The sequence below is a fragment of the Abrus precatorius genome, unplaced genomic scaffold (genome assembly GCF_003935025.1).
Source record: "Abrus precatorius isolate BTA unplaced genomic scaffold, Abrus_2018 Scaffold9, whole genome shotgun sequence".
NCBI classification, from domain to species: domain Eukaryota; kingdom Viridiplantae; phylum Streptophyta; class Magnoliopsida; order Fabales; family Fabaceae; genus Abrus; species Abrus precatorius.
This window is the reverse complement of record NW_020874439.1, coordinates 11,140,748-11,164,530: the sequence shown is the minus strand read 5'-3', so window position 1 is coordinate 11,164,530 and position 23,783 is coordinate 11,140,748. Positions and strand designations below refer to the sequence as shown.

Sequence of the window (23,783 nt, the reverse complement as noted above, 5' to 3'; positions counted from 1 at the left end):
TTTGTCTAATTTAAACAATTTTTTTAATTAATTATCCTTCCTCTTCTTCTCTTTTATTTTCTAAACACTTTCCTTATTCCTTCTTCGTTCCAACTCTATAGAAAGTTTTAAAGTCCATACTTTTCAAAAGTCAAAGACCACAAGTTGTTATTAAGTAGTCCCTATTTGCTGTTGGTGACTATCACTAAGCCAAGAGAATTTGACACAGTGAGATTCAAACAAAATACCTTTGACTAACTAGACATGCAAATATAAAGAAACTCAAAGTATAATAATATCCTTACAAAGTCTATGCTTTTAGAATTTACCTTCGACTAAATAAATTGATTATAGACTTGCAAATATAATGAAGCTCAAAATATAATATCCTTACAAAGTATATGCTTTTAAAATTTATCACATTGAGTGCATGTCTATTTGTTTATGCAAAAATGATGCATAAGACTTTAGAAGGTATGCTTTGATTTATTTATATATTGTACACCAAAAAGAAATGGCTAGAATTTTTTTATAAAAATTTGTGAGACAGTTCATATAGTACTGTCACTAACGTTGAAGTTAAAAAACAGCTGGTAAAGAAGACCTAAAACATGTATTTTAATAATTGTACACTTTATTACCAGCTGTTCGTGACAATTGGGCAAGTTAAGTATAAATTAAGAAATGGTATAGAATCAAAAGTAACCTCAGTTGTAGTTGTATATTTAATACTATGTCAGTTTTGTCTTCTTAAATTAGAACAATTTCTTACTAATTCATCCATGTGTTCAATGGTATGTGGCTATACATTTGACACCTAAGGCTATGACTATAGACAAAATTATTGATTAAATGGACTTGATATAATGTTGATGATTATTTTCACACTATTATTTAAACTTTTTGTTACAAAATTATTTATCAAAATTTTATAACAAGTAATTATAATATTTCACTCTTAAGAGTATAGCTAATCATTTAATATATATTTTTTGTAATATTGTTAATCTAAGATAAGATTTGAGTAATTAAAATTTTAAAAAACTTCTCTCATCAATACCAACTTTTATAAGTATTGTTAATAATATTATATAAAAAATACAAACATTTAAATAATAGTATATTTTTCTAATGTAGTTCAATATTTTTATTAGAGTATTAGTTTTTTATTGTCTTTTCACTCAATATCTTTAAATTTAAAAATAAATCAAGACCATTAATGTTAAAGTGTATAACACAAAAAAAAAAAATCAAAATTGACATAATATTTATTATATTTAAAATTGGGATGACATTTTTAATTTACTCTTGTTTGTAAATATTTTATTAAATAAAATAAGATAATACAAATATTATATTTTGTTCTTCATACTTTTTTTAAAAAATATTTTTACTAAAAAAAATTAAAAAAATTACTTTCAGGTAATAAATCATATATTTCACTACTTTACCAATAAATTTTGTTTTATTAAACAATTTTTTAGCAAATAAAATAAAATTTTAATTAACTAAAAAGCTTACATTTCAAACACATTCTAAATGGAAATTACAATCACAATTAAAATGTCATCATTTTGGCTGATCTTTTACTTCTTCTTTTTTTCTTTTTTAAACATGATAGCTAGGAACATGTCCAAAAAGGAAATCACAAAAAAAGAAAAAAAAAAAAAAACAAGATTGAAATCTGACAGTAACTAATGGGATGCATGTATCCCTGAGAAAGTTATTTTATCTGAGAATAGAAAAAAAAAACAAGGTAAAATTGTCTTATATAATTATATATAAATAGTCATAATTAAAAATTAATTAAAATTATGTGTTCAATTTCAAAAGTTGCACAACCTTTAAAAATTGGCACATAAATTTTATATTTTAATCATGCCTTTCATAATAAAATTTAACAATTAAATTTCTTTTTTTCACTCTCAAATAAAAAACCTTTCTCATTTATTTAGTTTCACATAACCATAAGAAATTAATATTTGTGTGCAATATTTAGAAGATGAGAGCTAAGTTTCTTGGGCTGGGAAAACACGACCATGTGATCAGAATCTTTTATCACTTTCAGCTCAGCAAATGGACCAGTTCTCTCAATCATCCACATTTGTATGTCTTCTGTCAACAAATTGTCTCTTTTGCTGATGATATAAACTTTAGGAACCCTACCATTTCTTTTGTTGGTAACCTTTGTTTCTTTCGACAACAGTTCAACATCATTATAAATAGGTACAGGTCTCACCAAGGACAATGCAAGGGTCAAATCCTATATATTTTAATTAGGAGTTAGTTTCATTAATGTGGAAATCACTTGATAGCAAAAATAAAAAAATGGGTAGCAAAGATCAGATTGAGTTCATTTGAAAATATTTACCTCAGGTGGCGATAATTGATACATCTTCGATGCCATGAATTTGGGTCCAACCAATCTAGCAGTTGCAGGTTTCTTAGGCCCATCAAAGAAGAAAAATTGGGTATCCATTGAGGAACCTGCCGTTTTAGCTAGCTGTTACACAGTACTAAATATTAACGTGTGTTGTGTGTTTCGATTTGATACAGCGTTAACTAAACAAAACGATAATCCATGTCCCTCTTTTGTAATTAATGCATAATAATATATATAGGTAACATTTGTGTTTTAAATCTTGTTATATTTTTAAATGATATTTTTTTATGAATGATTTACTATTAGAGTTTGAATTACGATGTGTTTGTAAAGATATATATATATATATATATATATATATATATATATATATATATATATATATATATTTAACATAGACTCGACTATTCAATTTGAACTAACTTGTTAACGGTTAGATCAGGTTGATTTGGATTTCAACTGACTTTAAGAAAGAAAACTTCAAAGTGATAAATTGTAACATAGTAGTTCAATTTAGTCCACGTAAAATTATAGACATTGATGTCCTTCTTCAACTATTGCATGAAAATATACTCATTCCCTTCAAACACGTTTTTCACAGACAAAAAAGAAAAGAGATTGAGAGAGAAAGGGAAGTACCTCTTGAAGTAGAGCAGGGTATGTGAGGTTTTCACTAATGACAAATGCAGTAACAAAAACTGCTACTGTAATTTTCTCAGGGAACTTCTCCATAGCAACAGACATTGGAATCCCACCAAGACTATGACCCACAAGAATCACCTTCTCTTTTGGGGGAAGAGATCCCATAAATGTCATCAAAGGTTCATAGTATTCTGAAATTGAATGAATCTCTTGCACTTGTTTTGGGTTGATACCTGAAGCACCCAAGTCATGGGCTGTAACATTATGACCTGCAGATTTTAGCATAGTTGCCACCTTATACCAGCACCATGCACCGTGGCTGCCACCATGAATGAGCACAAAGTGGGCACCATTAACACAATTGAAGATAGAAAGGAAAAAGAAGAAAAGAATTTTACCAAAATGGCTCTCCCTTTTCAACATCCTTCCAAATTTTGGCCTTTCTATATTTGCTTACTTAAGGGTTATTCATATAAGAATTGGAGCAATATGTTCCTTTATATGCATTAATTTTTCCATGTAATTATTCTATGGGCTTATTTTATATTCATATCATTGATTTGTTTTCATAAGAAGCCACATGTAAAATGCTATTTGGTATTCTAGGAATTGATTTATTGTCAACTGCAATATCCTTACAGAGTCTATGCTATTAAGATTTATCACATAGTGCATGTCTGTTTGTTTACGCAAAAACTATTCTTAGGACTTTGGAAGGTATACTTTGATTTATTTGAATATTGTACATCGAAAAGGATAGGTTAATTTTTATTTTTATTTTTAATTTTTAGTTATGATGATTAGTAATCTACCGATCTGTATGTATAATAATATCTGAGACAGTTCATATACGTACTGTCACTAACGTTGAAATTAAACAATAACAGCTTGTATGAAGTGCCAAACACGTTATAATACTGACCCAGAAAATAAGTTTTGGTAAAATATTATAAAATGTTATGAAACTTAGGTAAATCAATCTGCAAAGAAATCAAGGTAGATGTTGGAGTAAATTATATAAAGGAAAAAGTTGAAATTAAATCTACATGCACAGCACTCTTAATGCATTTGCAGCTTAACCCCCTAAGTAGCCCTATTTTTTTAAAATTTTATAGTTAGTGGATTAGTTTTGTCTCTAAATTCCAATCTAAAAGAAATGGTGAGCTAGGCCTAGGATTAGGATCAGAATAAGTTAGCCTACTTATTTCTAAAAGTAATTAATAATTATTATATTATTTATTTATAATATTTATTAAGATAAAAGTTTAGAAATATAAGTTATTTTAATTTAAACATAAATTATATTAAATTAAAATGAAGCAAAAGTTAAATTTGTAAATATTTATTAATTTTTAATATGCTTATATGTTATTTTTCTACTTCCATAAATTTTATGATATAAAGTATTTTATTTTTATAATTTTCATAATGACGATATTTATTTACTTTTTCTTAATATAATAATTTATATTTCGTTGATTTAACAAATTATGTAAATATTATTTTTTATTATCAATTTTATATGTTTACTATGACTTTACTTATTAAATATAAGATGTCTCTAAACAAACAAAATATGACATTCACAAAAAAAAATTAAAATCTATAATACTTTAAGAATTTTATAAAAATAAATCAAGAAAAAAATAAAATTTTATAATATAAAAATATTTATAGTTAATGTTCAAATAATATTTTAAAAATTATTTATAAAATTATATAAAAATTGTTATAATTATTTAATAATTATCAATAATACAGATAAAAATTAGAAAAATATGTAAACTAATTTAATAATAAATAATTATATTTTTATTAATATTATTCAATAACAATAATCATTATAAATATTTAATATTATAGCAATTTCATTTTTTTTATCTTGTTTTAAGCAATTTTATTAGTCTACAAGTTTATAATAAAAATATCATATGAAATAAATATTTTTAATAAATGCTTTAATAATTATTGAAATACATATCAAATTTCTTAAAATCTAAATTCTCTAAGAATAGATAATTTTTTTTTCTCATAAAGCACTGATCCTAACCCTGGTCCACATAGCTTTTTGGCCTCGATTCACATGAGTTAGGGTTAGATCAAATGGATTTTTTTGACAGTTCTAATCGTGAGGGAGAATCTTAAAGTAAACTATATAATTATAATAATGTAATAAATTAAATTACATTTTAAAAATCATTCTTAAATTTATTTTATATTTACTTTGAAATCAATTTTTTAAAAATAAATATAAAATTAAAAAATTAATTGGAATGTCCTGACAATATAAAAGGTTATTTTTACTATAATCTAATATAGTAAACTACCATTTGAAATTAAAAAATACTAACTTTATAGGCTTTTGACATAAATAAAATAAAAAATTTGAAATACTACGCATGTGCTCCAATAGTTTTAATTTACATGAATGTCTTGTCTTTGCTGCAATTAAGTCAACTAAAAATGACTTTTTATCAAAGGAAAACGATTAGAATCGACTTCCTTATGCCTAGTTGTGCTTCAATTCCACTATTGTTGAAGTCGACTTTAGTTTCCTTTTATTGCTCCTAAAGAAGTTGATTATAATTAACTTAGTACAATAAATAAGGAAGTCAATTATAATCGACTTTAGTACTATAGTAGAGACAGTTTAATAGACTTTTGCAATCATTTAAATATCCTGCATGAAGGAAGAAAGGAGAAAGTGGGAGAGGAGAGGAGAAGAGACTACAAACAATTTGAGTTAAGAAAAAAGGTGGTTCATATACTTACTATGAAAATAAATAATAATTTATATCGGCTTAATTTTTTTTTTATCATATTACAAGTAAGCTCTCAATGCAGGTAATTTTAATTTTTAAAATTTTTATAATTAGATTTTATTTATTTATTTATTTAATGTGTCATTAATTCTGCAATTGTATGTTTTGAAAGATGTGTAAACATTCATTATTATATTTGTAAATTTAATTAATTATTTGCCACATATTTTAATTATTATGATAATTTAATTTTGTATTGTAGTAATTTATAAATTATAATAAATTAAAATTTATTTTTTTGCTAAATTTACTTTGTGACATAGTTAATTTAAGTTTATTTTTGTTGTAATGTCTTTATTTAAATTTCATATTATATATGAAGAAAATATTAATAAAAAATTTTGTGCAATTTTTATTTATTTTATGTTTAATTTGCAAAATTGTCTATAATATTTTCTTATTGTACAAGGTTCTCAAATTTTAAAAAGTAAGCACTGTAATATAATGGTAGCTTTAGATCTGAGAATGGAACCATTTCTTAGGCAGATTGGTTTTTGGCATGTTGCAAATATGATCCTAGTATTTGATTTTGATAGGCGCTCATAAGTGCACTTGTGGAATGTTGGAGGCCTAAGTTACACATATTTCATCTTTCCTATGAAGAATGTATGATTACTTTGGAGAATGTTATGTTCCAGCTAGGCTTGCGTGTAAATGAGCTCCTTCTGAGTGGCTACATTGGAGCATGTGAGAAATTTTATGATCGAGATATATGAGCATTGTGTGGAGATTTACTTGGAGCAGTTCCGGATGAGAGAAACATAAAAAGATTCTTCATAAATCTATAGTGGTTAACAGATACATTTGGAGTAGTACCCCACAATGCTGATGAACAGACTATTATCCACTGCACCAGAGCATACATAATGATTCTATTCGGTAGAGTATTATTTTCAGATAAATCGGGATTTAGGGTTCATATGAAGTGGTTACCTCTTTTAACTAATTTTATTAGGACTTCAAACTATAATTGGGGGTCAATTGTTTTAAGATCTCTTTATCGTGAGCTTTGTCATGCAATGAAATACAATGTCATTAAGATTGCAGGCAAATCATACTTCTTATATAGTCTTGAACATGGTACATAATATATCAATTGGCCCCTAGAAATCGTTATCAACCTACATTTCCACGAGCATTGAGGTACATACATTAGTGAATTTTTTTTTATTTTTAAATGTTAAATTTGCAAAGATGAAAACCAATTATTTTCATTTTAGGTAGAAAAGTTTTAGGTCATCAACGAGATCAGTCACGGATAGACTATTGAGATACATGAGGATCATTAGTTCAATTAGCATTACTAAGGTAAGTCAAAATAAAGTGTATGCTACTAACTCTTGTATTGAATTATTTTATTTATTAGTCTAATATTTCTTATTAATTGGTTTAGTTTAGGCAGACACCCTACAACAATTATGAGTTGAGGAACGTTCAATGTATAGACATATGTGACTGCTTTATATAGTTTGATGTGATTGAGTGGCACCCTATTAATTGCGTGGTTTAACAATTTGGTGGAGAATAACGCATACCAATCATCTCGATAAGCATTGATTGGTTGCACATCAAGGATGGAATGGGTGATCTAGATATATTGTAGTGTGACATGTCATGTTGCATGGAAGGCACGTAGGGAGCGACAAGTTCAGTATTGGTTAGCTGATGATGATTGCCCCTTTATTAAGTACACGTGCTAGCATGATTTGCCTGATGGTGTAGCCCCATGCCCTCAGCACCAAACATCACACACCCTGCTAAAGTACCAGATAGATGCTCTTTTAGGCATTGTTTACATGCTGGTACATGTGCTAGCATATTCTAATACCCAGATGAGGCACATGGTGATGATGCTATGTACATCAAACATTCGTTCACTTTCTTCACCATCAAGATCCTTCTCTTCATCATTTCCATCATCCTATTGTGCCACAATAAAATCATAATCTCTAACCAAGTACCTTGTGTCATTTCCTATGAATTCAGTGATAATGACTTTTCAATTTGTCTAACAAAGCGTTTGAAACTTGGAGAATCTATCTCACCACGTGAATTGTGCACTTCATAGTGGGATACTTTGATTAATAGGGCTAGGTTTGATAGAGAAAGTGAAGGATTTAGAGCTGAACCGCTAGAGCTAAAATGATTGCCTTATAGTTCGACAAATAGCTATATTCTACAAACTTCAGCAAACGAGTTAAAATAACTAAATATGAAATCAATGTGCTAATCTTTCTAAATTTGTCACCTTTTATATCGGATATCATTTGGCCCAATATCAACAAGCATCCTATAGAATATTTTTAAAACTTGTATGTTGTTTCCCTTACACTTCTCTAATAATGGACTTTCTAATTGTAGTAGAGTAATTAGTGGACAGACAACTAACTAAGCTTGATTGTTACTACAAAATGTCTCTCCTCCATTGTGTTTACAACATCACCATTATAACATATAAACACATGAACATAACTCTCTGTCATTTCACTAGGATTTTCACACTTAATCTCAAATTTTTTTGAACATAATCGTGCAAAGTCGAGAGTTATCTTTGTCTATCTATAATGAACAAGCAAGTTAATCTGTACTAAGATTTACTTTAATAAACTTCTACTTTAAATTAAAATTATTGAAACTAATTTCTGTTTTAAATAAAATTCTATTAAAATTAACATAAGTTGTGAGAGCAACTATATTAAAGTCGATTAAAATCAACTTATATATATAAAGCATTAAAAAAATCATCAGAAGTCTAACTATTACAATCGATTTTAGAATAAGTATAAATGAACACAAATTTTAAAAAATGATAAAAAGTCGATTCAAATTCACTTCTATTTAAGTTCTATGTAAAAATTTGAAAAAAATTTGATTAATATTGACTTCTAATATAATAAAATCAAGACATAAATATAAACGGATATAAAAAAAAAGACATATACATAATATATATTTTAAATTCGTTTATTTATGTCAAAAGAGCCGTAAAGTAAGTCTAGAGTTTCTTCAAGCTAAACACTGTGTTTGGCTGGGTTAAAGAGGACTTACGTAGGTGATGTGTAGCTCTATTAGCTTTTCGACGAGTATGGTCAAAACTAACATCATTAAAATATGTATTAAGATTAAGGCAATATGAAATTATAAGAACTAAATATGAGTTGGGTGATGTTTCGATCGCTAATTTATTTAGTTACAGAATTTTGACTTTTAGATACTAAATTTATCGATTGCTAAATCATTTTTTTCTAGTTGAATATTTTGGAATGGCATTTGAATTGCAAAGGTGATGACCAAAACCGTAGTAGACCCAGAGCTTTTTGAGGAGCTTGTTATTTGCCACACTGATATGCAGCCAGATCTTCTGCATCTTGGTTTATATATGTGAATCGTATATCAGGTTTACAATTGCCTATATTTTTTTGTATTTTTCATAATTTATTTTTAAAAGTTTAAAATTTATTTTTTAATTTATTCCTATTTAATAAAATAAAATACTTTTTTATAATGATAAAAATATTTTTATTTAAAAAATTTATTAAATGTAAGAATGTTAATATAATTTTTTATTTAAAATGTTTTAAATTTAGTAATGTACATGAAACGGACCAGTCTATCAATTAAAAAGTTAATGTTTAGAGCCTTGTAATCAAAATCAAAACAATGTATGTTACAGAAAATTACATGAAAATTACAGACAATATTTGTTTATTTTAACTGAAAAGTTTATATTTAAAATTCAACACAACTTCTAAATAAAAATATCATCTCACTGTCATCTAATTAGTAGTTGTTTACTTTATTTTCTACCTATATATTCTTTTGTTGCTTCCCTAAATAATTAATTTAGACATACCTGTTGCCTATATTTTACATTGTATAATTGTTGTAATTTATATACATGCATAAAATGAGCACATATTGTACAAACGTTACAGTTCCATATAAACAAACATCATATGTATCAAATAATGCGTTAGAAATATATTTGTCACAAGTGTAAAATCACTAGTATCACATGAAATCACCGAACAAGATATATAGTGTGAACACAGTAATATTGAAGATTAAATACCCCTTTCTTTGTGTTTTTTTTTCATTTATTCCTGAACAAAATCTAAATTAAACTTATGTGAAACATATGGACACTGTTCATTTTTATTTGCAAAATCAAGAAGCTGAGAGGTAAGTTTTTCTGGTTTGGAGAACATGACCATGTGATCTGAACCTTTGATTTCTTTCACCTCGGCAAATGGACCAGTTCTCTCAATCATCCATAATTGAAAATCTTTTGTTATCAAATTATCTCCTGTGCTGATGATGAAGACCTTGGATACCCTTCCATTCTTGTTCTTTGTAACAGTGGTTTCTTTCAGCAATAGTTCATCATTATCATTAAAGAAAGGTGAGGGTCTCACTAGTGATAATGCTAGTGTCAAATCCTGCATATGAATATATTAGAAGGGTTGAATTATTTAATATGTGACCCACTTGTTACAATGCGTATCCCTAACTTTTGCATCGAATTTGACAATCATTACAAAAGAAAGTTCTTAAATGACTGTGATTTGATTGCATTATTGTTTATCGTTTAGCGAAACTAAAGATAATATATTTTATATTATTAATGTATTAAATTCTGCGATTTTTTATGTCTTTAAAGGCAAATTAAAAAACTAGTTTTTCAAACCCAATTTCAATTCACTTAATTTTTCCACCAAAAAGTAAAATCACTTAACTCTTGGTAGCTATAAAAGCATAGTTTATGTTTTGGTTTTGGTTGTTTTTCTTATCAACCATGGCATAGATTAATTCAACTGAATAGTTTTACCTGAGGTGGTGATAATTGATACAACCTAGATCTCAACATTTCGGGGTCAGACACTGCCACAGTTACGGTTTTGTTGGGAGCATCCAAAGGAAGAAGTTTTGCGCCCGTAAAGATACCCAGTCTTTTCGCCTGTAAGAACCCTCATATGAGTTAAGTGTTGATTGGGTTCATGGATATGACACAGCAATGATATGTATCGTGCAAACAAAGGGAGTATGATAAAAAGTCTAAATATTTAAAAAAAAAATTTAAATATATACTTTAACGGTGGAGTATATAGGAATCAGGGTCCTCTCTCGTGATCCTCATGTTTTATATTTTTTTATTTTTGTTTAAATGAATTATTTTTTGTTTAAGCAAAAATAAAAAAATAGCAAAACATGATGATCATATTCGCGCCAAAAAATAAAAAAAATCTCGATCCAGTATATAGGCGTGTTTGGTAAAATTAATCAGAAAATTAAATGATTGAATAAAAAATGTTTGATAAAATTAAAAGTTAAAATAATTAATAAATTTAAACTAATAGATAAAGATGTAAATTACTAAAGCAGAACTTAAAAGCCTCAAAATTTATATGTTCTCCTCAAAATTTGAAAATTATAACTTTATTTATTTATCACTTTCACGAGTGCTTAACCATCCCTTAACTTTATAGTGAGTTGTAAAACGTGCATATATTTTATCATAGCTAGTGGTTATTATTTTAATCATATGTTAAAAAAAGTCAAATATGTGTGATGAGAATCTTTAAACACTATAATGAGTTGTAAATGTGCATATATTTAAGCACAGTAGTTAAATGTCATAATCAAGAAATAAGTGAAATATACGTGAGAATGAGGGAGAAGAAAGCAAAATACCTCTCGAAGAATAGCAGGGTAAGTGAGGTTTTGACTTGTAACAAAGGCAGTGACAAAGATTGCAAGGGATATTTTCTCATGAAACCTCTCCATTGCCACAGAAATGGATATGCCACCAAGACTATGACCCACCAAAATCACTTTCTCTTTGGGAGGAATAGAACCCATGAATGTCATCAAAGGTTCATAGTACTGTGAAATTGAATCAATGTCTTGCACTTGCTTTGGATTGATGCCAGAAGCAACTAGATCCAACGTTGTAACATTGTGACCACCGCTTTTCAGCATAGTTGCCACTTTATACCAACACCATGCACCATGCCCAGCTCCATGAACCAGCACAAAGTGCTTCCCATTAACACAAGCAGAGAAAGAGAGAAAAAATAACACTATTAGCACAACGTGCGTTTCTCTCTTACACATCTTCTCAAATTTGGCGTTTCAATTGTATGCCTTGTAGACTTGTAGATGATCAAAATCCTTTATATACGTACATACATCGAGACTTGAGCTAGCTTTATTTGTACCCACGAGATATAAATAGAATTAATATTAATTAAAAAAGGAATATGAGTAAAATATGTGAATGAGTAAAAGAAATAAATTACATAAAGAATGTTTTTAGAATAATAAAAACCTTAAAACTTTTAATATAATATTATTTTTTAAAGTAAACAATCTTATCTAACTTGAACAAAATTCTCTCCGATAAAAAATAGTTGCAGTTTTAATAAAAACTATTAATCAATATAATAAAATTTTTAAAAAAAGACTCACTTTTTCGGTTGACCACTTTAATTATGTTTTGAAAGTTGTTATCGAATAAAATAATTTTATAAACTTTATATAAAATAAAAATAATATATACTTTATCGAATTACTTTATTTTATGAGTATTATATTTTTTAAAAATATAAATAAATATCAAATTTTAGATAATATGTTTTTGAATATTTAAATTGTGCAAAATTTGATATACATAATCATAAATTTAATATAAAATTTAATAATTAAATTAATTAATTTTATATTTTATAAAAAGTTATTAAAAATGGTAGGTATCTAAATTTAATAGCATAAATGTCTTAGTATTTTAAGATTATTAAAAGAAATAACAATAGTAAAATCAAATAAATAATATTAATGATAAAATAGTAATTCAAAATAAAGTCAACTTAATTTAGATCGTATAGTTTGGTGGGTTAGGTGAGTTAAATAAAGAAAAAAAACGAAAAAAAACTTGAGTGCCTTGTAAGACTTTTTTTATAATCAATTTATCAAAAGCTGATTTTCAAATAGGTTAATTCATGATTTACAACTCATTTTAATAGCTCTAAGTTGAATAATACGACATTAATATATTAATCATACATATTAAATATTAGATGAATTAAACATTTGTAAATATATAATTTTAAATTTATTTATATTTTAAAAATATATTATACATTAAAATAAAATTGATCGATGCAGTATTAAATATTTTTTGATTTAAACGAATTTTTTAGACTTAATCTGTTCAATAAGATGTTTTAATTTCATGATTAGATTAATAAAATTTAATATTTATTAAAAGTTATTCTGTAAAACAACGTTAATAACTTGATTTCCACCCAACATTTCATACTAAATGTCACACGAAATATTTAGAATACTTGGAAACTAAATGTCAAAATTCAAAACCCTCAAATCAAGGAGTCTTACTAAAATGAGGTTTGGAATCTAAATAAGTCTTTCCAAAGAAACACTGACTTTACAATAAATTAAAGATTTAAATATATTTTAAATTTCTATAATTTTGTAAATTTTTTATTTTTTATTTTATATTTTTTGTTCAGCACATTTCATTTCTCTTATTATCAGAATATGATTAAAAAAATTAATATATGATAACTTCTTAATCAATCGTATTATTAGAGGAGAACAAAAAAAAAAGCAGAACCAAGATTGTGTGACAGATGAACAGGGATAGAGGATTCTTTGGTTATAAGAAGTATGTAAATTAAAAATATTTAGGTATAACTTAGGGTTTTATATTGTATTTTGTGAGACAAGATATAATTAAGAATATTTTAGTATTTTAATTTTGTAATTTTTATACATTTTGTCTCTGATAAATGAAACAAAAGTATAAAAAATTAACACTCCATATAATATTGTGTATAATATTTTTATTATTTTAAAATATAACCATCCTCAAAATACACTCCTAAACTAACTTTTAAAATAATAAAATAACATTTTTATTATGTTAAAATATTAAATTTTAAAGCACGAAGGGTAGTAGGTGTGCTCTTAAATTTTAAAGCGCGAAGGATAGCAGGTGTGCTCCCACTCGTTCTGTCGGTTAGAATAGATAAAATGTAAGAGAAAATTTAAGAGGAAATGATAAAATGTAAATAAAATATAATGAGGCCGTGATGGAATTAATTCAATTTAAAAAATTATTGAATAAATACAAAAATACATTGAAATAAATAAATTATTGAATAACGTAAAATACATTAAATTTAAAATATTTAATAGTCTCTCATAAATCTTTTACAAAAAATATAAAACATTCATTTACAAATAAAATAAGAATTTAATTGAAGTATATTGATAATGTAATTTTTTTTTATTAGCAGTCAATAATAAATTATTATATCTTAAAAAAGTACTAGCTTTTATGTTTATTAATTGTATAAAATATTTTTAAAACATATTTCATAAATTAAACTCATAAAATAAGCATGTGTTAGAAACATGAAGGCATACGAAATATAGTTTATTGTAGAGATATATTTGTTTACTGTGCATTGCGAAAACCTTAGAGTCAATACATTCTAAAAATTATCAGAGTCATGTTTATTTCTTCAATAATATCTTTGTAATTTTCAAAGATATTCTTGATTTTTTATAATATAGTATAGCAGAGAAGAAAGGTTAGAATTCTCACAAATTATATCATGATTTGTCATCCACATACTACAGGCTATATATTATAGACACTGGTTGAGACTCATTAGTTTTGCTTTATAATTTAATTTTGACTGGATAGTTAAAGATAATGAAAAAATTATGTAAAAATTATTATAATATATATATATATATATATATATATATATATATATATATAGGAGATTTTAAAAGGAGCTTTTTATATTATAGAAAAAAAAATATTTTTTTTATTAAATTGTGTGTTTTTATTGAATTATTAATAAAAAATCATAATTTAATAAGAAAGAGAGATAAAAAAAAATTCTTAAAACTAGTGATAAGTTTTAATTTTTTTATAATTATTTGGTTTAAAAGTAATTTGTGCTTATGTTATCTTTATTTTTATTTTTACTAATAATGGGAGCTAAAAGCCCAACAAACAAATCAAGCTAAGAGAAGAATCTAAGACATAGGTCCAAAACTGAGGAAGGAAGCAAGTCATAAGGAGCCTGATCTAAACTAATTAAGGGAGAAAGAAATTCTAGGCTAGTTTTAGAGATCATATAAGCACATTGATTTGGTTTCTTGAATATGTGGCTTAATCTAACAGACTTACAAGTTTAGTATTGACTTTAATCTTACAAATTACGTGATAAAAAGAATGTGAATTATTTTAAAAATATTGAATACAAGTAATAGCCTCATAGGAATCAAATTCAACCCAATAAGTGGACTGATTAGGGAACTACAAGAAAAGCTGAATTCCATGATAGATGCCCCACAGCCAGCTTCTGGGGAGAGCAGTAAAAACTAGACACAAAATTACCTTTCCAATCTCTGATGATGTCTTCACAGGTATCCACTTTCAGATTGCCACACATAGTCCCATCAATATTCAAATTTAGTTGATGATAAATCCATATTTTTACTAGTATTTTATTATAGTTTTAATCCATTTGATAAGGAAAATGTGTTGGAAAAAGCAAAAAAAAAAAATCATAAAAACAGAATGATTGAAGAAATTCTTTAAATACATAGTTAGTTTGGCATTTATGAATTTTCTGTGTAGAAATTAATAATTGAAGTGTGTTTTTGTAGAAAATTCTAAGCAAAATCCATGAAGCTGATAGATCAATGGAGAAATAGCAAAAAAGTAGCAAGTCTGGACTCAAAGAACATGACTTATAAAGTTTATGCTGGGCGTGGTTACTCTTGTCAGCGAAAGTGAGTGATTCATAGCTTAAATGAAAAGTTGAGTATGGGCGTAATCGCTATTATCACTGAAAGTGAACATTCCAAAGAAGTTCAATATCAGTAGAGTTGTGCGTTACCACTCTCGCCAACGAAAGTGCGCATTCCAGAGAAGGAAGAATTTCAATAAGCTCTGCGTTACCACTCTTGCCAGCTAAAGTGGATGTTCCAGAGAGGAGTGTATCAAGGCAAGTTATGCGTGGTCACTCTTGCTCTTGAAAGTAATCACGCACACTCCTCGACCTCCTGCGTTGCTACTCTTATCAACGAAAGTAAATATTCCAGTCTTCCAGAAACCACATGAGCTTCTGCATGGCCACTCTTACCAACAAGAGTGACAACGCACAGAATCAGGATTTCTATAAATACATGTCTTAAGCTCAGAACTTGAGGTCTTTTGTTCATTTTCTGTTTTTTCTGTTAGATTTCTCTGTCACAATGTCTGTGTAATTCTTTGTAGTTAGGAGTTTATGGAACTCGAATTGATGTATTGATTTGATTCTTGCTTCTGAAATTTGAGTTTTTCGATTAATTGAGTTGTCAATTCTGCACTTTACGTAATCTTTGAATGGAAATTCATTTGGTTAATCAAAGAGAAACATTTGCCAATGGGAATTGGATTTGATTCTCTGATATAAATTAACAACCAGAATTAGGGTTTCTTAGGGATAAGTACACTTAATTCTGCAATCCTACGGTTCTAACTCTCAATGCAACATGAAATTGAACTCCACCTAAGGGATTAGGGAGAATTAGTGGATTGTTAGGGTCAATGAGTTAAGGGATTAATCTTTGACTAGTTATATGTGAAACTGATTGTCAATTAACCAATTGCTTGAATATTCAGAAGTATAGTTGAATCAATATTGACATTCTTGTGAAGTAAATTTCTAACTATTCTTCATTCTTATCTCATTTCATCACAACTTTCATATTCTGTTTTTACTGCAAATTTAATTCTTTGTATTGTTCTGGTTCATTGCCTTCATATGTTACATCATTTCCAAATTTGTATGACTCAACTAGTTTTTGCTCTATGAATTGGTAATTAAACTCCTAATTCCTTGTAGAGACGATACTTTGATCTTAAATTTACTCATTACTTGCTACAATTCCTAGTGTACTTGCTAGTGTTTAGAATTGTAACAACAGTTGACCCCTTGGAGAAGGAACCCATATGGTCCTAGGTTGGTCCATATCAATCTTAGGGAGTGAGAACTGTCAATTCCTACAATAAACTCAAAATAGTCAACATCACAGATAATTTTTTGAATTAAAATAAAGGCTTGAACAGAATAATTATTTAAAACAAAAGCATTCCTATTCTTCTATAGGTACCAAATAATAAATCCAAACAGTCTTTGTCAATTAGTAAACTTGCTAAAGCAAGAGTTAGACAAGTTTCCATAAAGCCAAGTTGACAGGCTAGCAAAAATGAACCAGGTCCACTGATAAAAAAAAAAATGATCCCAAACCTTTTTAGCCTAGAAACAATTATGCAAAACATGCATTATAGATTCATCACCAACACCACACCTAGGACAAAAGCTATATCAATCAATCCCTTTTAGCTCTTTTTCTTTGATAAATAATCTATTATGGAAAATTTTTTGAAGGAAAAAAGGCACTTCAGGAGGGCCATCCCATTTCTAAATAGGCTTAAAGACATTAGGATAGGGGGAGGATGATGTGCTTAAGAAATTAACTGATAGGCTATTTTGATTTAAAAAATATCATTGTTAGACAAGACCCAAGAAACTAAATTTAGTATCAGAGAGAGTAAGATGATTGATTTTAGCAATTTCCTTATAGATGTGGTAAGGAAGCATGGTGTAACATCCTAAAAAATTTAGACTAATTCCTAAACCTTAATCAATGCCTATTAGTATATTTTGAGGAGAATTTTCTTTTTCTTTTTTTCTTTTCCCCTTTTTTTCTTCTTTCCTCTTTTATATTTTATTATTTTCATTTTTATTATCTTAAGCAATTGCCATTATTTTCTTTTTTTTTCTTGATTACTTCCTTATTATTAATTCTATTTGAGTATATTGATTTATAATTATTCCTATTGTTCTTGTTTGAGTTAGTTGTTGCATGTTACATAGGGACAACTTAACATCAGGCCCTAACATATGGGCTGTAATATGTATGCAAGCACTGGACCCCATTTTTCCTCTTAATAACAATTCTCTTATAATTATATGTGAGGTTTTTCCCCTTCTTATGTTGTCATGTTCCTGTGAGTTTCTCCCTTGTCCCTGTATTAAAATTGTGTGGGAATTCTAAAGGACAAAGATCTGCTCTACCCTATCTATTTTAATTACGCATGATTGGTATCCTTTGGATGCTTTTACGAAAACAATGCCCCACAATTTGCCCCTTTAAGTTTTGCATGGCTTTTCTGACGTGAGCTCTTTGTGTTCTTATGCACGTTCTTTCAAAAAAAAAATTATTTTCCTTGCATGCTCCATTTATTACCTTACTAGACCACCATCTGTGGTTATTCTAATTACGTAGAAATCCCTTAAAGGTGGGGAGCGTGACTTGCTCTCCGAAAACTGTGTCAGAAGCTTTATTAAATAAAGTTTGGACTAAATATTTCTTTATGAAAAGGCAATCAAATTTTATGGGTTTGCTAGGAGGCATTGCAGGCACCGAATTACTTTGGTAGGTGTCTGAGTATGGCACGAAGTCAAAGGGATAAGATGAGGCAGTGGTTATCAATCTGCAGAAACTAACTATTACATTTCTTCACAAGATGGGTTACTAAAATATTTTAATATTGCATGTTAAAGCCTATAAAAGACATCCTTCTGTACGACAGTTTTGAATTGATTTGAGAATTGAGATATTCAGTGTTCTTCCTCTCATTTTCTTGATGTGCGTGTATTTGGGTATACTTATAATGGCTTACTGATATCAAATTGGTATCAGAGCTGGTTAGATCCAGCATTGATTTTGTGAGTTTGTGAGAGAGTTTCTGTCAAAAGGTTTGAGTGTGTAAGGAACAAAAGAGTCCCCACTTTATCAAAATTTTTAAAATCTATTTGAAAGAGAAAGATGGGCACAAACTACAATATTGTTTGGTCCAGTCCCAAATTAGATGGGAAACTAGATTATAATTATTGGGCATTGTTGATGTCCACCCATTTGAAAGCTCACAATATTTGGAGCTTTATTGAACTAGGCTTACAACAAGGAGCTAAGGATGCTACTCAAAGAAAGGACCAGTTGGCACTATAAAAAATTCACCAAGGTGTAGATTATTCAATTTTTAGCAAAATAGCAAATGTCAAAACAGCCAAAGAAGTGTGGGACATTTTGGAGTTATCATACAAAGGAGTAGAGAAAGCTCAGAAATCCAAACTGCAATCCATGCGTTGAGAATATGAAAGATATGAGATGTCCAGTTCAGAAACTATGGAACAATATTTTTCATGGGTAATAGATCTTGTCAATAAGATGAGGGTGTATAGAGAAGACATCCCTAAGAGCAAGGTGGTGGAGAAAATTCTACGCACCATGCCAATAAAGTTCGATCATGTGGTGACTACAATAATTGAGTCCCACGACACTGACACCATGACAGTTGTAAAGTTGCAAGGTAGTATTGAAAGCCATGTAAGCAGAATCTTGGAGAAAATAGAAAAGGTAAATGAAGAAGCTTTGAAGAATCAGGTGAATTTTACCAACGTAACAGAATCCAGCCAAAGTGAAGATAGAAGTCGTGGTAACTTCAGAAGAAAAGGTCGTTATAATTTTAATCAACAATGGAGAGAACAATTTCAGGACATCTAATAAAGGGAGAGGTGAACACAATTTCAGATCTGCCAATCGTGGAAGAGGAGGCTTAAACCACCAAAAGAGGACAAACTTTAACTACTACCACTGTGAAAGTTTGGATACAAAGCTGTAGATTGTAGATACAAACAACAAGCAAATATGGCAGAAAATCAATATCAATATGCTGGTGAGAGTTCTGATAATCCCCAAACTTTACTTCTAGCAGCAAATAATTTTGTAGGCAATAGAAATATCTGGTACTTAGATACAGGCTGCAGTAACCACATGTGTGGGAAAAAAGAGTTATTTTCCTCACTAAATGAAATGGTAAAATCTACCATAAAATTAAAAAATAATTCAAATATTCCTATTTTGGGGAAAGGCCAAATTGCTATCAGATTTGAAGGATAGTTCTCAAAATTTCATCTTTAATGTCTTCTATGCCCCTAGTTTTCATCACAATTTATTGAGCATGGGACAATTATTAGAGAAAGGCTACAACATGCAGATTCGTGATGGCTACTGTACGTTGATTGATAAAATGAAAGATTCATTGCCAAGGTAAAAATGACTCCAAATCGCCTATTCCCTTTGAAGGTTCAACATAATAAAATTCCTTGCCTGAGTTCCAATATACAAAATGATGATTAGTTATGGCACATGCACTTTGAACATTATCACTTTTTTGGATTAAATTTTTTATCTAGAAAAGAATATGTGAGACTTGTGAAATTGGAAAGAAACACAGAGAATCCTTTCCAACTGGAAAGTCCTAGAGAGCAAGAAAGCTATTGGAAATTGTCCATTCAGATTTATGCATGGTTGAGATACCAACTCATGACAGTAGCAGATATTTTATTACTTTTATTGATGACTTTAGCAGAAAAGCTTGGGTGTATTTTTTGAACAAAAAATCAAAAGCTTGTGATGCTTTTAAGTCATTTAAGGCATTTGTGAAGAAACAAAGTGACTATAGAATTAAAGCATTAAGGACAAATAGAGGCTAAGAATATCTCGCCTGTGCTGATCTCTTTGATCAACACAGAATTCAGCATCAATTGACAACCAGATACACTCCCCAACAAAATTGAGTAGCAGAAAGGAAGAACAGAACAATCATGGACATGGTAAGATGCATGTTGAGAGCAAAACAACTGCCTAGAGAATTTTGGGCAGAAGCAGTTTCTACTGCTCTGTATATTTTGAATTGGTGTCCAACAAAGAGTGTTTGTGATAAAACACCAGAAGAAGCTTGGAGTGGAAGGAAGCCCTCAATCTGGCATCTTAGAGTTTTTGGGTATATAGCATATGCTCATGTACCAGATCAACTCAGAAAGAAGCTCGATGAAAAAGGAGAGAAGTACATCTTTATTGGTTACAGCACCAACTCAAAGGCATACACGCTTTGCAATCCAATGACAAAAAAGATAATTATCAGCAGAGATGTGACATTTGATGAAGAAGGAATATGGGATTGGTCTTTCAAAGCCCAAAAGGAGACTGCAATAATTCCAAAAAATTATGAAGAGGAGAACAGACATGTAGGTCCAACACTTGATGAGCTAGAACCATCAAACAGCCACAAAGGCATCGGAGACTACCAGTCAGATTGAAGGATTACACTGTGGGTAATGATAATGACCCATCTCATGAAGAAATTATCAATTTTGCCTTATTTACATATTGTGAGCCTGTAACATTTGAAGAAGCTTCAAATAATCAACATTGGAGAAAAGCAATGGATGAAGAAATCCATGCTATTGAGAAGAATCAAATATGGGAGCTGACAGACATACCAACAGACAAAAGGCCAATTGGAGTAAAGTGGGTATACAAAAATAAGTACAAACCTAGTGGAGAAATTGACCGCTTCAAAGCAAGGTTAGTAGTAGAAAGGTACAAACAAAAGCCAGGTGTTGATTATTTTGAGGTATTTGTTCCTGTAGCAAGATTAGATACAATTTGTATGCTTATCTCTCTATCAGCTCAAACTAATTGGAAAACTCATCAAATGGATGTTAAGTCTACTTTTCTGAATGGCACTTTGGAAGAAGAAGTATATGTTGAGCACCTTGCAAGATATGAAGTTGAAGGAAAAGAAGATAATGTCTACAGATTGAAAAAACATTGTATGGCTTGAAGCAGGCACCCAAGGCGTGGTATAAAAAGATTGATTTTTACTTTGTGCAGAATGGTTTCCAAAGATGCCCGTATAAGCATACTTTGTATATAAAAAATGTTGAACTTGGAGATATCCTTATTGTATGCTTGTATGTTGATGATTTAATTTTTACTAGCAATAATTTCAAGATGATGGCAGAATTCAGGGAGGCTATGACAAGACATTTTGAAATGACAGATTTAGGCCTAATGTCTTATTTTCTAGGCATTGAGGTCATTTAGCAAGAAGGAGGAATTTTCATTTCTTAAAGGAAATATGCCGATGATATCCTGAAGAAGTTCAAGATGGAGAATTCAAAACCAGTTTCCACACCAGTTGAAGAAAAATTGAAGCTGACAATAGAAGCTGAAGGCAAGAGAATTGAACCAACCTACTATAAGAGCTTGATTGGAAGCCTCAGATATTTGACTGCTACTACACCAGATATTGTCTTTGGAGTAGGATTGCTCAGTAGATTGATGGAAGAGCCACGTGCATGTCATGTACAGGGAGCAAAAAGAATTTTCAGATATATCAAAGGTACTCTGACTGATGGAAATTTTTATGCCAATAATGTTAATGTGAAGCTTGTTGACTATACAGATAATGATTGGACAGGAGATATAGAAACAAGAAAAAGCACATCAGGGTACACGTTTCATTTGGGTTCAGGTGCAATATCGTGGTCCTCAAAGAAACAACCAATCGTTGCATTTTCAATAGCAGAAGCAGAATATATATCAGAAGCTAGTTATGCCACTCAGGCTATATGGTTAAGAAGAATTCTTGAAGTAATGCACTAGAAGCAAGATACTCCCATAGAGATATTTTGTGACAACAAGTCCACAATTGCACTTTGCAAAAATCTAGTCTTTCATGGGCGCTCCAAGTACATTGATATTAGATTTCACAAGATTCGAGAGCTAGTAGCTGAGAAGGAAGTGGAGATTAATTATTGTCACACTGAAGATCAAATTGCAGATATTTTCACTAAGCCATTGAAGGTTGAATTATTTTACAAATTGAAGAAAATGCTTAATATAATAAAAGCTTGATTTAAGGGAGCACTGTCAGAAGCTTTGTTAAATCAAGTTTGAACCAAATATTTTTTTATGAAAAGGCAACAAATTTTATTGGTTTGCTAGAAGGCATTGCAGGCACCAAATTACTTTGGTAGGAGTTAGAGTATGGCATGAAGTCAAAGGGATAAGATGAGGCAGTGGTTATCAATATGCAAAAACTAACTATTACGTTTCTTCACAAGATGGTTTACTAAAATATTTTAATATTGCATGTTAAAGCCTATAAAAGGCATCCTTCTGTACGAGAGTTTTGAATTGATTTGAGAATTGAGATATTCAGTGTTCTTCCTCTCATTTTCTCGCTGTGTGTGTATTTGGGTATAGTTATAATGGCTTACTAAAGTCATCATGGTTAGCCATTTGCGCATAAATATTCCAATAAATACATCACTCATGCTAACCTTTCAGAGTTCACACGCCCTTTCACATAAACCACGTCTGAATCTTTGTGTTCTACTTTTTAGTCTTTCTTAAAATTTTCCATGCAATAAATACTCGAGAGACGTCCTAATAATTATAATAATCCTTGCGCAACTTAAGTGACCTTAGTAAGATGTGGAAGACTTTAGAACTTAATGGAGGAAGGTGAGAAGTCACGTAGAAATCTTATAGTGAAAAGAGAGAGTATGAGCAAGTTAATGACAAATTAGGTGGCTATTAACCTCCCTTGCATACAAGCCCAAATATAAAAGAGAATTAAATCATCTTTACCTCATTTTTCCCTCAAGAGAAACACCATTTGAGAGAAAGATTGAGAAGATGAAAAATGTGAACACTATTCTTCAAATTGCACTCGCTTCACAACCTTGCTCTTTCAAGTTCTTCACTTCCAATTCTCCACGATAATAACTACAAGGCTGCTCACCCAAAATTCTACCCTAAGAAAAGAGAACCTTTACCCTTCTCTTTCTTCTCTCTTGCAACTAAGCTAAGGTAAGAGGGGAGTCCTAGTTCCTTTGACTGTTTGCATGTGAAATAATGTCTGTGTGTGTTTTCTTTTACTTCCTGCACACCATAATAAATTTGACTAATTACATGCACGATATTCCCCTTAATCTGTCTATATTTTT

The 23,783-nt window shown here is 29.2% G+C and overlaps 3 protein-coding genes across 3 annotated transcripts; 1 reads left to right on the top strand and 2 right to left on the bottom strand.

The window, feature by feature from the left end:
* Positions 1-1,954: 1,954 nt before the first annotated feature.
* Positions 1,955-3,427, bottom strand: LOC113850792 (salicylic acid-binding protein 2-like). The gene is made up of 3 exons (XM_027481334.1): positions 3,002-3,427; positions 2,351-2,482; positions 1,955-2,242 (listed from the first exon to the last, which is right to left on the bottom strand). Exons 1-3 carry the CDS (start codon positions 3,425-3,427, stop codon positions 1,955-1,957), a joined length of 846 nt encoding a protein of 281 aa, XP_027337135.1.
* A 6,476-nt stretch (positions 3,428-9,903) lies between these two features.
* Positions 9,904-11,940, bottom strand: LOC113850828 (probable esterase PIR7A). The gene is made up of 3 exons (XM_027481358.1): positions 11,518-11,940; positions 10,655-10,783; positions 9,904-10,265 (listed from the first exon to the last, which is right to left on the bottom strand). The coding sequence occupies exons 1-3, from the start codon at positions 11,938-11,940 to the stop codon at positions 9,924-9,926; spliced, it is 894 nt and encodes a 297-aa protein (XP_027337159.1). The 3' UTR covers positions 9,904-9,923.
* Positions 11,941-21,936: 9,996 nt separating this feature from the next.
* LOC113850791 (uncharacterized mitochondrial protein AtMg00810-like) lies at positions 21,937-22,434 on the top strand. Its single transcript, XM_027481333.1, has one exon. It carries the CDS (start codon positions 21,937-21,939, stop codon positions 22,432-22,434), a length of 498 nt encoding a protein of 165 aa, XP_027337134.1.
* Positions 22,435-23,783: the final 1,349 nt, after the last annotated feature.